Source organism: Schistocerca piceifrons, chromosome 4 (assembly GCF_021461385.2).
Source record: "Schistocerca piceifrons isolate TAMUIC-IGC-003096 chromosome 4, iqSchPice1.1, whole genome shotgun sequence".
Classification (NCBI taxonomy): domain Eukaryota; kingdom Metazoa; phylum Arthropoda; class Insecta; order Orthoptera; family Acrididae; genus Schistocerca; species Schistocerca piceifrons.
The window spans coordinates 412,070,078-412,087,625 of record NC_060141.1 but is presented as its reverse complement, the minus strand read 5'-3'; the positions used below and the strand labels follow the sequence as shown (position 1 = coordinate 412,087,625).

The following is a 17,548-nucleotide window of genomic DNA, read 5'->3' as shown; positions in this document are numbered from 1 at the left end:
GCTTTTGTTTGGTAAGTTTCATCATCTTTCTTTTTAGATATATTTTTCCCACGTGGAATGTTTCCCTCTATTATATTTATATATATATATCTAAAAAGAAAGATGATGAAACTTACCAAACAAAAGCGCTGGCAGGTCGATAGACACACAAACAAACACAAACATACACACAAAATTCTAGCTTTCGCAACCAATGGTTGCCTCGTCAGGAAAGAGGGAAGGAGAAGGAAAGACAAAAGGATATGGGTTTTAAGGGAGAGGGTAAGGAGTCATTCCAATCCCGGGAGCGGAAAGACTTACCTTAGGGGGAAAAAAGGACAGGTATACACTCGCACACACACACATATCCATCCACACATACACAGACACAAGCAGACATTTGTAAAGGCAAAGAGTTTGGGCCGAAATGTCAGTCGGGGCGGATGTACAGAGGCAAAGATGAAGTTGAAAGACAGGTGAGGTATGAGCGGCGGCAAATTGAAATTAGAAATTAGCGGAGATTGAGGCCTGGCGGATAGCGAGAAGAAAGGATATGCTGAAGGGCAAGTTCCCATCTCCGGAGTTCTGACAGGTTGGTGTTAGTGGGAAGTATCCAGATAACCCGGACGGTGTAACACTGTGCCAAGATGTGCTGGCCGTGCACCAAGGCATGTTTAGCCACAGGGTGATCCTCATTACCAACAAACACTGTCTGCCTGTGTCCATTCATGCGAATGGACAGTTTGTTGCTGGTCATTCCCACATAGAACGCTTCACAGTGTAGGCAGGTCAGTTGGTAAATCACGTGGGTGCTTTCACACGTGGCTCTGCCTTTGATCGTGTACACCTTCCGGGTTACAGGACTGGAATAGGTGGTGGTGGGAGGGTGCATGGGACAGGTTTTACACCGGGGGCGGTTACAGGGGTAGGAGCCAGAGGGTAGGGAAGGTGGTTTGGGGATTTCATAGGGATGAACTAAGAGGTTGCAAAGGTTAGGTGGACGGCGGAAAGACACTCTTGGTGGAGTGGGGAGGATTTCATGAAGGATGGATCTCATTTCAGGGCAGGATTTGAGGAAGTCGTATCCCTGCTGGAGAGCCACATTCAGAATCTGATCCAGTCCCGGAAAGTATCCTGTCACAAGTGGGGCACTTTTGGGGTTCTTCTGTGGAAGGTTCCGGGTTTGAGGAGATGAGGATGTGGCTCTGGTTATTTGCTTCTGTACCAGGTCGGGAGGGTAGTTACGGGATGCAAAAGCTGTTTTCAGGTTGTTGGTGTAATGGTTCAAGGATTCCGGACTGGAGCAGATTCGTTTGCCACGAAGACCTAGGCTGTAGGGAAGGGACCGTTTGATGTGGAATGGGTGGCAGCTGTCATAATGGAGGTACTGTTGCTTGTTGGTGGGTTTAATGTGGACGGACGTGTGAAGCTGGCCATTGGACAGGTGGAGGTCAACGTCAAGGAAAGTGGCATGGGATTTGGAGTAGGACCAGGTGAATCTGATGGAACCAAAGGAGTTAAGGTTGGAGAGGAAATTCTGGAGTTCTTCTTCACTGTGAGTCCAGATCACGAAAATGTCATCAATAAATCTGTACCAAACTTCGGGTTGGCAGGCCTGGGTAACCAAGAAGGCTTCCTCTAAGCGACCCATGAATAGGTTGGCATACGAGGGGGCCATCCTGGTACCCATGGCTGTTCCCTTTAATTGTTGGTATGTCTGGCCTTCAAAAGTGAAGAAGTTGTGGGTCAGGATGAAGCTGGCTAAGGTAATGAGGAAAGAGGTTTTAAGTAGGGCGGCAGGTGATCGGCGTGAAAGGAAGTGCTCCATCGCAGCGAGGCCCTGGACATGCGGAATATTTGTGTATAAGGAAGTGGCATCAATGGTTACAAGGATGGTTTCCGGGGGTAACAGACTGGGTAGGGATTCCAGGCGTTTGAGAAAGTGGTTGGTGTCTTTGATGAAGGATGGGAGACTGCATGTAATGGGTTGAAGGTGTTGATCTACGTAGGCAGAGATGCGTTCGGTGGGGGCTTGGTAACCAGCTACAATGGGACGGCCGGGATGATTGGGTTTGTGAATTTTGGGAAGAAGGTAGAAGGTAGGGGTGCGGGGTGTTGGTGGGGTCAGGAGGTTGATGGACTCGGGTGAAAGGTTTTGTAGGGGGCCTAAGGTTCTGAGGATTCCTTGAAGCTCCGCCTGGACATCAGGAATGGGATTGCCTTGGCAAACTTCGTAAGTAGTGTTGTCTGAAAGCTGACGCAGTCCCTCAGCCACATACTCCCGACGATCAAGTACCACAGTTGTGGAACCCTTGTCCGCCGGAAGAATGACGATGGATCGGTCAGCCTTCAGATCACGGATAGCCTGGGCTTCAGCAGTGGTGATGTTGGGAGTAGGATTAAGGTTTTTTAAGAAGGATTGAGAGGCAAGGCTGGAAGTCAGAAATTCCTGGAAGGTTAGGAGAGGGTGATTTTGAGGAAGAGGAGGTGGGTCCCGCTGTGACGGAGGACGGAACTGTTCCAGGCATGGTTCAATTTGGATCCCTACAGCCTAGGTCTTCGTGGCAAACGAATCTGCTCCAGTCCAGAATCCTTGAACCATTACACCAACAACCTGAAAACAGCTTTTGCATCCCGTAACTACCCTCCCGACCTGGTACAGAAGCAAATAACCAGAGCCACATCCTCATCTCCTCAAACCCGGAACCTTCCACAGAAGAACCCCAAAAGTGCCCCACTTGTGACAGGATACTTTCCGGGACTGGATCAGATTCTGAATGTGGCTCTCCAGCAGGGATACGACTTCCTCAAATCCTGCCCTGAAATGAGATCCATCCTTCATGAAATCCTCCCCACTCCACCAAGAGTGTCTTTCCGCCGTCCACCTAACCTTCGCAACCTCTTAGTTCATCCCTATGAAATCCCCAAACCACCTTCCCTACCCTCTGGCTCCTACCCCTGTAACCGCCCCCGGTGTAAAACCTGTCCCATGCACCCTCCCACCACCACCTATTCCAGTCCTGTAACCCGGAAGGTGTACACGATCAAAGGCAGAGCCACGTGTGAAAGCACCCATGTGATTTACCAACTGACCTGCCTACACTGTGAAGCGTTCTATGTGGGAATGACCAGCAACAAACTGTCCATTCGCATGAATGGACACAGGCAGACAGTGTTTGTTGGTAATGAGGATCACCCTGTGGCTAAACATGCCTTGGTGCACGGCCAGCACATCTTGGCACAGTGTTACACCGTCCGGGTTATCTGGACACTTCCCACTAACACCAACCTGTCAGAACTCCGGAGATGGGAACTTGCCCTTCAGCATATCCTTTCTTCTCGCTATCCGCCAGGCCTCAATCTCCGCTAATTTCTAATTTCAATTTGCCGCCGCTCATACCTCACCTGTCTTTCAACTTCATCTTTGCCTCTGTACATCCGCCCCGACTGACATCTCGGCCCAAACTCTTTGCCTTTACAAATGTCTGCTTGTGTCTGTGTATGTGTGGATGGATATGTGTGTGTGTGCGAGTGTATACCTGTCCTTTTTTCCCCCTAAGGTAAGTCTTTCCGCTCCCGGGATTGGAATGACTCCTTACCCTCTCCCTTAAAACCCATATCCTTTTGTCTTTCCTTCTCCTTCCCTCTTTCCTGACGAGGCAACCATTGGTTGCGAAAGTTAGAATTTTGTGTGTATGTTTGTGTTTGTTTGTGTGTCTATCGACCTGCCAGCGCTTTTGTTTGGTAAGTTTCATCATCTTTCTTTTTAGATATATTTTTCCCACGTGGAATGTTTCCCTCTATTATATATATATATATATATATATATATATATATATATATATATATATATATATATATATATATATATACCTCGCAGTCCAGATGCTGAAGCCAAAGACACTCATTCTCCAAAACACACAACATTCCACTGCTGAGCTGCACGGTTGTCACTGAAGCACGCCCAGAGCTTACAGAAACAGAGGGCTGGCAGCACTCACCAGTCTCCAGCCCAGGAACGCTGGAGTTGCCAAGTCCATACTCAGCAAATGAATGCTGAGCCCGAGGTGTCCTGACCTCGAAATAGTATCCTCTACTGCCTGCACAATTTTGTCCCTTGAGGTTTGGGTCACACTATATACAATCAGAACTACAGCATTTTGCATTTTACAACTGACTCATTTTGCTAGCTGGCTGAGAATGTAAGCAAGTCTTAATATTACTGCATACGGCTTTTATACGACTTCATTACACATTGCTCAATGGTGCTGTTTTCTCAAAGTGGAGTTATTCTTTAGTTGTGTGTTGGTTTATATGAAGTGCCATTAGTCCGACAATAACAAAAGCACAAGTCTGATATCTTTAATAAAGCACAAGATACACCAGTGAAGTAAACAAAGAGAGTTAGTTAGTTTGTGTGTGTGTGTGTGTGTGTGTGTGTGTGTGAGAAAGAGAAAGAGAGAGAGAGAGAGAGATTTTTTTTTGAGAACTGAAACACTATCAATCATAGATAAGGATAGCACATTCACCTATGTCAATAATTTTAATGTTATTTTTGCCAACATATAATGACAACAGAAGCAACATATTAATGCAAAAGGCAGTATTGTGAACTTCAGAAACTAAAAATTATCTCCTCATTGAAAGCAAATTTAGAATGTAATTGCTGCCAACAAATTCAAATTAAGTACCTCCATAAGTACAGAACAGTTAAAAATTGCACCTTTTAAAGATCATCCAGAAAATCACACATCTACCAGAGCTTATATTATTACACTCATCACAACAATTATGTGAAACTAACTGCCGGCATTTCAATGTCTTACAAGCCTGCACATAGAGACCACACCAAATTGTACTATACAAGGCACCTGGATTGTGAGATAGTTTTTGTCATGGATCAAAAGACATTTTATCCAGTGACACAGGCGTGACATGTTTGGAAATACAAAGAAGAGTGAGCACAGCTGAATCTGATTTGTGGATCTCCATTCTGCATGTTGTAAAAACCACACAGAAGAAATGTAAACCTGATTTAAGCTCCTTCTTGATTGAGAGGGGTTATGGCACCAAACGGCAAGATCATGAGTCCTGCAATTCCGAAGTGAGTCATAGAAGAAAGAGGGTCTGCTAAAAGTGGACGGATCCAGTCAGGGGAGTCAAATTAAAAATAATTAACATTAAACACAAGCAGTAAAGGCATAAAAGGTGAGACCAAATCTAAAAACTGGAGAAAAAGAAAAGGGGGGGGGGGGTGGCAGTAAAAGAAGTCCCAACCACAATCAGCCTGCTCCTGCACCAAGACTATAGCAGAACCTTATATCTGAAAATAAAAGCCAGTTTCACGGAGGAAACCAAGGACCAGTTCAACCATCTGTGGAGCATCTGCTAATATTAAATTTAAAGAATCGGGAAGACTATACATAACATGAAGGGACAAAAGAAGGGGACATTCCACCAATATGTGAGATATCATCAGTCTGGCTCCACAACCACATTGTGGGGGTGGGTTATTAGGTAGGAGGAAATAATGGGTGTGCTGGGTACGACCTATGCATAAATGGCATATAACAGTGGACTACTACTGAGAGGAGTGGAAGGAAGAGCACCAAACTGCAGTAGACTCCTTGACTGTGCAGAGTTTATTACTATGAGCAGTAGCACTCCAGATGGCATTCCACTTCTGGGCAAAGAGAGATTTGACGTAGATGTGCATATCCACAGCTGGGATCATGAAAGAAATGGGGGTAAGTGTCTGCTTCTCTAGCCAAACGGTCAGCCAATTCATTCCTTGGGATGCCCACATGACTTGGGACCCAGAGAAAGACGACTGAACAGGCAGCACGCTCAAGGGCAGAGAGGTCATGGATAGCAGACACCAAAGGGTGACAAGAGGAGCATCGATCAATAGCCTGCAGACTGCTCATGGCGTCTGAACAAATTAAAACACTGTGTAGGAAGGCCTGAGAAACAAAAAGGAGGACCCTGTGAATGGCTAGAAGCTCTTCTGTGAAAACACTACATGATCCCGGCAATAAATGGTGTTTGAAGCCAGTAAGATATGTGAAAGTGTACCCCACCTAATCACTGTAAAAGATGGTGGCACCCTGGAACTCAGCAAGGACGGCACAGATAAGACGCCAGAAAACCTTAGTTGGTCTAGGGACCATCCAAGGGGGGTATGGGAGGAAAGATACAGAGTGGAGTACAGTGCAGTGAGTGGAGATGGAGATACCAACAGAGAGAAGTGAGGCGCATGCCACCTGGCAATCCCACTCGTAGGCGGGACTTAGGAGGGATACATCCCTCATTGGCGAAGAGCACAGGGTACACAGGATGTTCAGGGAATTGGCGAATGGCGATTGGGAGTTGGCTCTGTCAGATGTGTAGAGGGAGAATCTTCGCTTCTGTGAGGAGACTATCAACAGGACTAGTGCGAAAGGCACCAATAGCCACATGCACCCCACAATAATGAGCAGGATCAAGGAGTTTCAAAGTGGAAGGAGCTCCTGAGCCATAAACCTGACTACCATAATCTAGTCTGGACAAATAAAGATGGAGAAGAGCGGAATGGTCTGCATCCGAAGATGAGAGGGCCAGGAGGTGGAGAGAATTAAGCTTCTGCATACATATAATCTTTAGGTGGTTAATGTGGGGCAGCCGTGTCAGCTTGTTATCAAAAATAAGGTCCAATGGGAATGTACTACAAGATCAAGGAGCTGGTTGCCTAAATAAAGTTCTGGATTGGGGTGTACTAAGGGTCGACGACAAAAATGCATAACTCGCGTTCTGGAGTGATAAAACTGGAAGCCATGGGCAGTGGCCGCACACAGGCCCGTCGGATGGTGCCTTTGAGCTGGCAATTAGCAGACGCTACCAAGTGGGAGCTGCACCACATGCAAAAACCATCAACTTACAACAGTGGGGTAACCAGAGGCCCAACAGATGTCACAAGCCCTTTGATGGCAATGAGGAAGAGAGTGACCCTTAACACAGAACCCTGTGGGATAACTTTCTCATGAATCTGAAGGGTGCTGAGTGAAGTGCCAACTCAAATCCAGAAGAGGCAGCGAGATAAAAACTTGCAGATAAAAATCTGAAGGGGACCACAGAAGCCCCAGTCATGGAGTGTAACTAAAATGTGATGGCACCAAGCCACGTCGTACGCCTCACGTACGTCAAAGAAGACTGCAACAAGGTGCCGGCGATGAGCGATAGCCTGTCGGACGGCTGATTCCAATCTGAGTAAATGATCAGTTGGAGATCGCCCTGCCCGGAAGCCACACTGATACGGGGACAAAAGGTTTGAGATTCGAGTACCCAACATAATCTGAAGCTGACCCTCCTTTTGAGCAGTTTACAAAATTTGACATGCTAATTGGGTAGTAGCTGTCGAGAAATGGTGTGTTTTTCCTGGGCTTAAGGGTGGGGATAACTATATTGTCTCACCATTGTAACGGAAAAGCACGCGTGAGCCAAATGTGGTTGTAGACCCTGAGAAGCTGTCACCTTTGGGAAACATCCAAGTGTTGGATCATCTGGTTGTGGAGGGAATTCGGGCCTGGAGCTGTGCTTGTGAAGAGCTATGACTCTGCATCAATTCCCATTCAGTGAAGGGTGGATTATAGGGCTTGAACCATGCGTAGCTTGTGTTCATTCCATTTATTGTTCGTCATCTTCTCTTACTGTACTGCCGCCTCGCTTCCTTATTCAATTTACTGGTGTCACTAACTTCCTGCCTTACCTGCCCATGAGTGGCAGCAGCAGCAGCGCTTATCGATAAATGCTCTGTCGTACTATCTCTGGAGCAACTGATAGTATTTCCAGGTCGTCACGTGTCTGGAAGTCAGTCAGGCATGGAGCAACAGTTGGGATGCAGCACCAGTGAGGTGCAGGCAGCTAGAACTCGCCGAGCACTGGCGACACACATGTACTGTCTGACAAAAGGAGACTGGAGCAGGAACAACTGCTGGTTGGTCGTTCGGTCAGTCGTCTCATCGGGCGACGTGTATTGGTCTTTTGACTGTTTCTGGGCCTCATCAATTGGTCATCTTGCTGGACGTGGGTCGGTTCCTTCCTGGTGAAGAGATGTCGGGTGACCAATGGGCAAGTGTTCCCTCTGCATGGTTGGGTCCGAGCCAGTGTGACTGGGTTGCCGTGTCTCCGAGTTTCCAACAGACATTGAGTTGAGTCGGGTTGGAGCTGCAGTGAGCTCCGGACTGCCAAGACTCGCCCAACCATTCCCGACACCCATAACTTGAGTGGGGACGACCTTGGTTGGTCGTTCGGTCAGTCATCTCATCGGATGACGTGTATTTGGTCACCGACAACTTATGGAAACTCTGCATGTGTGTGCCTTGTCATTTCTCCTTGTTATTCCGCGGTTATTGGTTTTAGGATTGTCGGAGTTCTTGGTGCAAGTGTTTATGTGGAATTGTGTGTAGCTTCTGTGATTTCCACTGAGCAGATGAATGCTGTCTGCGTACTGGAGTAGCCAGTCGGTCAGTTGCGAGAGAGTGTGCCTTGACTGTGTTTAGATGACAATTATCAAGATGTAGTGCTGCTGCGATCTTCGTCTTCGTTGATACCTTTGGTTGTCGTGCTGTTGGCCGGATGGAAGGGAATTGGTTAGGCGGATGTTTGGTTTGTCAGCCATCTGTAGGGCGTGCTGCAACCCGATTGTTTAAAGTTACGCGTGGCTGTCTGTCTCACCTAAACTGTGTTTAGAGTTTTCTCCCCAGGCTGACCCTTGGAAGACTTCTGAGCACCACTGTTTGTCGTTTGTAATTGTCACTTTATTTGGTCGCAGGTACTGTGCCAGGCCTTCAGCCGTGTATTAATATTGTCTGTTTTATGTTTAATATATGGCCTTCTGCCGAACTTCATAACAACTTTAAGATTAGGCCTTCAGCCATGTTTCATTTAAAATTCTTCTTGCTCTGCATTTAAGCCTTCAGCCATGTTTGTTTCAGAATCTGTGGCTTTAATATGTAAATCCTTCTCTTTAAGGTTTCTCTTTAATTATCTTGAATTCTTGAAACGGCCTTCAGCCGTGTTCTGTAAATGTTTATCTTAAGGTCGTCTTTAGTTATTCTTGAGTAATTGTTTGGGACTTCAGCCGACAAGATACTTCAAATTTTCTTAAGATGTTTTTCAGTTGTACTATGTAAAGGTTTATCTTTAAAGTCTCTCTTTTATTATGTACAGAAAAAAATTTTAATTGGGCTTTCAGCCAAAGAATTACCTGAATTTTCCTTAATATGGCCTTTAGCTGGAATTTGTAAGTGCTTGGCTTTTAAAGAATTTCCTTAGCTGATCTGAAATATTATTTTGGCCTTTAGCCAAGAAGATATTGTAATTTTGCTTAAGCAAGGCCTTCAGTCATTACTCTAAATCCTGGTGTTTTAAAAGAAATCATTCAAACTTATTCTGGAGAAGTTACTTGGGCCCTCAGCCTTGACTTTATCTTTGTTGTTTTAAAGAGAAAACTGTGCATTGGTTTGAGCAATGACGTGTGTGTGTGTGTTGTTGTATAACTAACAGTAATTGACCTTAGCCCCTTTCCACAACCTGATCTGCTCTGTCCTGTGAAACCAGATTTCAGGGCTCAATGTGGTGTGGGACGAAAAAGAGGTGGGTGTTTTCAACTCTGTGTTTCTGCTGGAGAAAGACAACAGGGTACGAAGAGGACAAAAGACCACCATCGCAAAGTGTGTCATGAGGTGTTCCGCGAGAACCAATGGATCTGTGCACAGAGCACCTCGAAAGTTCAGACCCTGGAGAGTTTACCATTGCTGGCAGCCCAGAAACCTACGGAGCTTGGATCAAACCTGCGATGAAGAGGCATACGTCTCCAGGAAGGAAAAATAGCGCTCCCAGCATTCCCTTTTACAATGCTTAGTAAGGTAACGAGCTCTAGCATGGAGACGCTTTAAAGTGATTAGGTTGATCTGTGAAGAGTGTTGCTTAAATTGCTGCAGCGCCCGTAGATGGTCCTGGACAGCGACTGTGACATCCTTGGTCCACCATGGTACTGGTCGACGATGAGGGGGACTTGTGGATAGGAGGACAGCAGTACCAGCAGCATAAAGAATAGTGGCAGAGATGCCTTGCATGACTACATCAATGGAATTTGAGAGGGAGGTGTCAGAGTGGACAGCAGACATATAGAAAGGCCAATTGGCCCTTTGGAATGCCCAACGTGGGGGCCTGTCTGCCTGGCGGCAGCAGGAGAACGATAGAAATGCTGGAAAGTGGTCATGTCACAAAGGTCATCATGGGATGACCAATGTAGGAAGTCACGACGGCAGGGGAGGAGATCGGAGATCATGACATTGATAGCAGAGAAGGTGCCATGAGAAGCACTGAAGTGGGTAAGGGAATCATCATTGAGGAGACACAAATCGAGGTCTGTGATACGTTGGTCAATTAGGATACCCCTACCCGTTGAAGTGACACTCCCCCACAGTGTATGGTGGGCACTGAAGTCCCCAAGGAGGAGAAAAGGGGGCAGGAGTTGCTGGATTAAGGCAGATAGTGTAACATAAGCAAGTGGCCTACCTGGAGGGAGGTAGACATTGCAAATGATGATTGCTGGAGTCGTTTGCACTCGAACCACTTTGCTTTGAAGTTGGTACGTATGGGGATCCAGTCACTAATGACATCAGAGCGAACTAAAGTGCAGACCCCACCAGATGCTACCCCTGGGCCAGCATCGTTCTAACAGAACACCCAATAACCACGAAAAGTTGGAAGTAAGTCATCACAGAAATCCATTTCTTGAAGAACAAGACAGAACGCAGAATAGGAAGAGACGAGATATTGCATTTCCAGTAGGTGATGATAGTATCCGTTGCAATTCCACTGGATGATTGTGAAGTGTTGGCAGAAGAGCCAACACCGTGTTGCTAGAGGAGGCCGAAATGCACGCTTTTAAGCTCACGTAGATTGGCGTGAGGTCTGGAACAGGACAATGTCTTGAGAATTGCAAATAAAGTACGAAGATCTTGGAATACTTAACTTTAATCCATAATTGGAGAACATCTCTCTTGACTGTACATAATTTCCATTTCAATATACACTGGTAATGGCGCCTTGCTAGGTCGTAGCAAATGACGTAGCTGAAGGCTATGCTAACTATTGTCTCGGCAAATGAGAGCGTAATTTGTCAGTGAACCATTGCTATGAACGTCGGCTGTACAACTGGGGCGAGTGCTAGTAAGTCTCTCTAGACCTGCCGTGTGGCGGCGCTCGGTCTGCAATCACTGACAGTGGCGACACGCGGGTCCGACGTATACTAACGGACCGCGGCCGATTTAAAGGCTACCACCTAGCAAGTGTGGTGTCTGGCGGTGACACCGCAGATTGTGTGGCGAGAGTCCAAGGAAGACTTGAAGAAGCCAAGGTGGAGGTCAGGTCACTCGGTCAGTAGTCATCACCGACAAGGATGGGGTGACATCCATAAATAAGATGTCAAACTAAAATTGAGACAGGAGAGATGGCACCTCCGGGGGCACCAGGGGCACCTTGTCTTGGGATTTCTTCTTCTTCTCTCTCTGAGGTGGAGGAAGGTAGGGCACAGGGGGAGTACAGGCTTCTGCAACATCTGAAACCGAAAGAGAGCGGGCAACTTTGGGGTACACAGATGGTGCACCTTGTGGTGGTAAGAGTCTTCTGGCCTGAGAGGCGCTGGGGAGAGGGGTTCCAGGAGGGAGCCTGATAACTGGCAGATGCCAAAGAAGGGGGCACTTCTTCGGCTGGGAAGAGGGAGCGGCTCCTTGATGGGAGGTCATGGGAGGGAAGAGAGGGACGGGGCTGGGGTAAGGACAAGGGAGGAGGAGGAGGAGGAAATGAAGTAACAGATGCAAAAGTTGAAGATAGTGACCCTGGATGGAGTCTCTCATACATTTGGTAAGCCTCAGCATAAGACAGGCGATCCAGGAACTTCTATTCTTGGATTTTTTTTTCCTCTCTTGTAAGCCGGGCAATCTGGCGAGCGAGGAGAGTGGCAGTCAGCACAATTGACACACACAGGTGGAGAAACACATGGGCTTCCCTCATGGAGTGGGTGGCCAGCCACCACACGAAAGGTCCACTGTACAGCGGGAAGACATATGCCTAAAACCTAAGCACTGAAAGCACTGCACAGATGGAGAGACGTACGGCTTCACGTCACATCTGTAGCACATAACCTTGACCTTCTCTGGGAGGGTATCCCCTCGAAAACCAGAATGAACGCACCAGTATCAGTGCAGTCATCTTCGCGACCCTTCTACACACGTCGAACAAAATGAATGCCGCACTGCTCCAGATTAGCCCGAAGTTCCTCATCAGTTTTCAGGATGAGGGCCCTATGAAAAATTACTCCCTGGACCATATTCAGAGATTGGTGAGGAGTGATAGACACTGGGACATTGCCAAGATGATCATAGGCACAAAGAGCTGCAGACTGGGTAACAGAAGCAGATTTGATCAACAGGGAGCCTGACTGCATCTTACTAAAAGACTCCACTTCAGCAAACTAGTCCTCAATATTTCCCACGAAAAACAATGGCTTTGTGGCAGTGAATGTTTCCCCATCCGTCGTAGTACAGACGAGGTAATGGGGAAAGGGTTTCATCCCAACACGGCGAGCCTGGCCCTCCTCCCATGCGTAGCCAGGGAAGGGAAGGTTGCCGGGTCATACAAAGCAGCATTCAAGGATCCTTCACCATTTGAAGCAACGGCCACTTGAGAATGGGCAGATTTTTGCAGCTTGATATGCTCCATGTGCCAAGCATCCCCCCTGATACCACCCACTCCGACCAGGGGCTCTCTCTGCCCATGGGCGCCACCCAGCCACAGCAAGGGCCGTATGGCTGGGAGTTCTGATGCTTCAAGAAGATAAGCAACCACTCCTTGACATATATGGGGAGGGAACAGCTCAGTTATCAGTAGTACAATCCCAGTGTTGTCAGGGGGCTCAGCCATATGGGTAGGTAACAGCCCCACCACACGGACTGGCTACACATGCTTGCAACCTAGCACGTAGGAAGGCTACACTGTGGATGGGAGAGGGGAAGGAATGGGGAAGAGGAATCCACACCATAGATGTTAGGGAGGGAGTTCTTCCCCATATGGCTCACAGTTTTGAAGTGGAGGTAAAACCTCAAGTGGGGACCTAAATGCTGAAAAGGATGAAAGAACAGGTAAAAAGGAACAAAACTGCAACCAATACAGGAAACCAGGTGGATAGCCAGGTCAACATAAATCAGAACAGAGAGAGGGGAAGGAGGTGGCAAGGGGGAAGCAGTGAGGATAGGGAGGGGGCTGGGTGAAGGAAATGCAGCCAGGGAATGAAGAATGGGCTGCAATAGCTCAGGGCCCCGCATGCGCCACGCACAAACTCACGAAAGAACCTTGAGCCCCCTGGAGTGTGATATAAGTTTCTAGTTTAGTTGGTCCACACGTATGGAACTAGACAGGAAAGCTAGAACTGTGACTTACTTTCAACCTCTGCAGATTATTCGGAATTTATGACCACATTTAGTATATTGATTGCCCTCCTAAAAACTTACAAATGTGTGTATGTCATAATTTTGTACACAAAAGGAAAATGATAATGTCACATCTAATCGAAAGGATGTAGAAAGGTGTACTTAGTAATTCAAACAGTGTAGTTCGAGGACATTATTCTGACTAGGGACAGAACACGTATGGGGTACCCCAAGGCTCAATCTTAGGTCCACTATTGTTCCTCATGTTTGTAAATGATCTTCCATCTAACATACAACGAGCAGATTTAGTTCTTTTTTCAGATGACACTAGTATTATAATCAATCCAAGTATACACACAGAAACAGAAGAAGTAGTAAACAATGTTCTTACAACAAATATAACTGACTGATTTTCTGTGAATGGTTTCACCCTCAGTTTTAAAAAAAGACACTACTTGTTCAGTTCTGCATCTCTAGTGGTGCTACACCAATGAAAAGAGTAACACACGGTGAGGAAATAATGAATGGTGTGGAACCTTCAGAATTCTTAGGTTTTCATATTGATGAGGATTTCAACTAGAAAAAGCACGTTCTGAAACTTAGTTCAGCCACATTTGCACTTACAATCATTGCAAATTTTGGGGAGAGACAAATTAATGAGTTGACATATTTCACATGCCGGTATTTCCATTCAATAATGTTCTGAGATAACTCTTCTTTCAGAAAAAGTCTTCATTGTCAAAAACATGCTGTAAGAGCAATATGTGGTGCACTCCCACAATTATCTTTTAGACAACTGTTTGACAAGTTGAGCATTCTGACTACAGCACCACAGTATATTTATTCCCTCATGAAACACTAGAAACTCCAGGTTGGAATGTCAGAAATGTAGGAACAGAATGCTACGTACTGTAAAGTTGACACGTTAAGCTTTTGGACACAACCTTTGTCAGAAAAAGAAAGAGAAACACACACTTTCACACGCACATGTGCACGCGCGTGCACACACACACACACACACACACACACACACACACACACACACACACACACGTGCGTGTGCGCACAACCGCCAACTTGGTAGCTTGAGCTTGGATCAGAGCTGGTCCGAGCTGCCGGAGGCAACTCAATGTGTCATCTTCATCTTCACAGTAAGTATTGCCCCATCAATTTTTTTGTAAATAATCACTGCAGTACGAAAGAAATATAATGTCTGACAGATAGCAAAACAAAATTTGAAAATGAACTAAAAACACTTCTAATTAACAACTCCTCCTATTCTGTATAATAATTTCAATTACTGTATTTTGTAAAAGGTAGTGGGTATGAATTACTAACTCACATCTGCGGATATTTTTTTTTTTTTGTAAGCCCACTATCCATTTCATAAAAGTTCAGCATGCAGCCATATTTAAGAATTAAACTGTGATGTGTGTGTAAAATGACTTGTTCCACATCATTACAATTTATCACGGAAATGATCCATAGAATGTGAAACTAACTAAATAAATAAATTTGATTCTGTCCATTTAAATACATAACTATTTTACACATAATCTCAACAAACAGAATATCCTGAATCATCATTAATACAGGCTGCATTATTTATATCAAATTGAAACTGTTTTAAATATCCTATCATCATTTTCTAATCTATTAGAAAATTAAATACATTAAAATTTCCTTTTGAAAATATTAATACAAAATACCTCTCCAAGTAGACAAGAGTGATTATTGCACATTCTGCTGTGAGTTGTGCAGCATTAAACAGGGTTCTCACAAATTTGTAAATCTGTCTATGTTCCGGATTATGTCTATCATAATCGTCGGGCACCGCATCTCTCTGTAAAGAAAACATAGTGGTAATGAGAAAACATCACAGTGATAAATTTATTATATTTTTGCATGGTGGTACATGTTTACTCAATTTCGCAAGTAGAAACAAATGTTCTGAAATGTACTACACCTGTGCTAAAATGTACTTACAGACAGAGGATGAAGTTTCTCATCAAAAATTTCTAACTGTCTATGCGATGTTCGGTTCTTGATGTGATAATATATTGCTAAAGCTACACATTTCACAGTATTTTTTAAATTTGGTTGAGAAACTGTACTGTCATCAAGATATATTGTGGAACATGAGCTGCTCTTCTTTAATGGTCTTGAGTCAACTAGCTGCAACACAACGCATATTTTATACACACACCACAATTTACATTAAAATTAACAATTCGTAAAACAGAAAAGCAAGTGAATATCATATTTATCTAAAACAACAAATAAAATTTTGCAACAACTGGTCTATAAGTACTTTTACTGATTAATAGTAATTTCTTTTATAATGTAGTTTTTGGGAAGTACCAGATAAAACTGATTAAATTAGTTTGATTTACATACATGATTCTGGCTTCTCTTTCTCACCAAGCCATCTGCAAAATATACAAACAGATTAGGGACAGGAAGTATTTATAGGTATACAAAAACTACAAATTCATACAAAATAGGAATATAAATATTCTTCCACATTCCTATAGACAAAACTGAATGTGTTTTAATACTAAAACTTCAGTGAATAGTAAGAGGGTAATAACCCAAATCTAAAAATTCAGCTTAAATTCTCAATTTTTTCTCTGGAGGACGGTCTAGGGTGTAATATATCAGATGCCAAAATCTTGCCACCTATTACAAAACAGACTACCACACCTAATAATCATTCACTAGCTTCCAAACAAATTATGCAACAATGTACTAATATTTTTTTAAAACAAAGGGAATCTAGAGCTAAGAGACACGATGAATAAACATACTCTCAATTGACGCTTTTGATCTTTCCATGAATATTGTTCCTGCCTTCGGATGAAGTGATGGATCTGTGTCCCAGTCCTCTGGCTCACGCTCACTTATATGCTGAAGATTACCCACACTTTCTTCTCCTTCAGGCAGATATTCTTCAATCCTTTCATCATCTTTACCTCCAGCATTGGGGCTGGAGTAAGGACAACAACTATTTTTATTGCCCATTCCAGACTAGTATTTATGTTACAGTCTGTGTGGTTGCTTAAGAATGTGTAAAGGAGGATCACATCACCTGTAATATGATAAGAAGAAATTTACTTTCAACAACGAAAGTTGCCTTGCAAACAACTATTACACAACCTGTAAATTAGTTTTTACTATCATACAGTTATCCCTTGGAAGTAGAGGAAACATGAGGCAGCTGGCGGAAAAAAAATAATCATGCAAATTGGGACGGGGAGTCAGAATGAAATTTTCACTCTGCAGCAGTGTGTGCGGATGTAAAACTTCCTGGCAGATGAAAACTGTGTGCTGGACTGAACTACAAACTAAGGATCTTTGCCTTTTGCAAGCAAGTGCTTTAATGACAATCTTGCAACTTCCAAAGTAAGTTTGGAAGGGAGAAGACAAGGCACTGGCAGAATTAAGGATGTGTGGACAGGACACGAGTCGTGCTTGGATAGGTCGGTCGACAGAGCATATTCCTGTGAAAGGCAAAGGTTCCGAGTTTGGGATAGAGTAAATGCTAACCATGAAATAAATTCAAATTACAGAGGCACCTTAAAATATGTCCCTTTTTATGACTCAAATATGAAAATCTGGAAGGGAGAGTTCCATATAAAAGTACTATGTGCAACAGAAATAACAATGACCTAGTCGAAACTCCAGTCTTCCCCCAGTTCCACAAATGCTAACATAGAAATCCTTCTTTACAGTGTTCATGAATATGAAGTCACACACTTGAAATTGCGTCATTAGGATCATTAACGAGGAACAGCTAAGGGCTTAAAAATCCTTTGGTGTTTCACAATGTCCTACAAGTAAAAAAATTTAAACAGAATTCATACTAACTTGTCACTAATGTACAGCCCACAAAGCAGTATATAGCAAATGGTAATACTAATATGTTCAAGAAGAACTTTGTGTTAAGAGACATGTCTATTAAACAGTAGAAAAATGTTTTAAGTACGGCTTCAATGGTTTTAACATTTACATATAAAGATATAAAGTACAGGGTTCAGAAGTAAGTTTCATCTTACTGTGTTATCAATTTTAATATGCTATGAATTGATCCTATC

At 44.4% G+C, this 17,548-nt stretch overlaps 1 protein-coding gene across 2 annotated transcripts in view; it reads right to left on the bottom strand.

The window, feature by feature from the left end:
- LOC124796468 (cyclin-Y) overlaps positions 1 to 17,548 on the bottom strand; it is a 75,416-nt gene that overhangs the window by 20,550 nt on the left and 37,318 nt on the right. For both annotated transcript variants that reach the window (XM_047260695.1, XM_047260694.1), the window contains 4 exons: positions 16,262 to 16,542; positions 15,852 to 15,883; positions 15,441 to 15,629; positions 15,164 to 15,297 (listed from right to left, as the gene is read on the bottom strand). In XM_047260695.1, coding sequence (XP_047116651.1) covers positions 15,164 to 15,297; positions 15,441 to 15,629; positions 15,852 to 15,883; positions 16,262 to 16,475 — 569 coding nt within the window. In that variant the 5' untranslated portion in view covers positions 16,476 to 16,542. The remainder of the gene's footprint in view (positions 1 to 15,163; positions 15,298 to 15,440; positions 15,630 to 15,851; positions 15,884 to 16,261; positions 16,543 to 17,548) is intronic.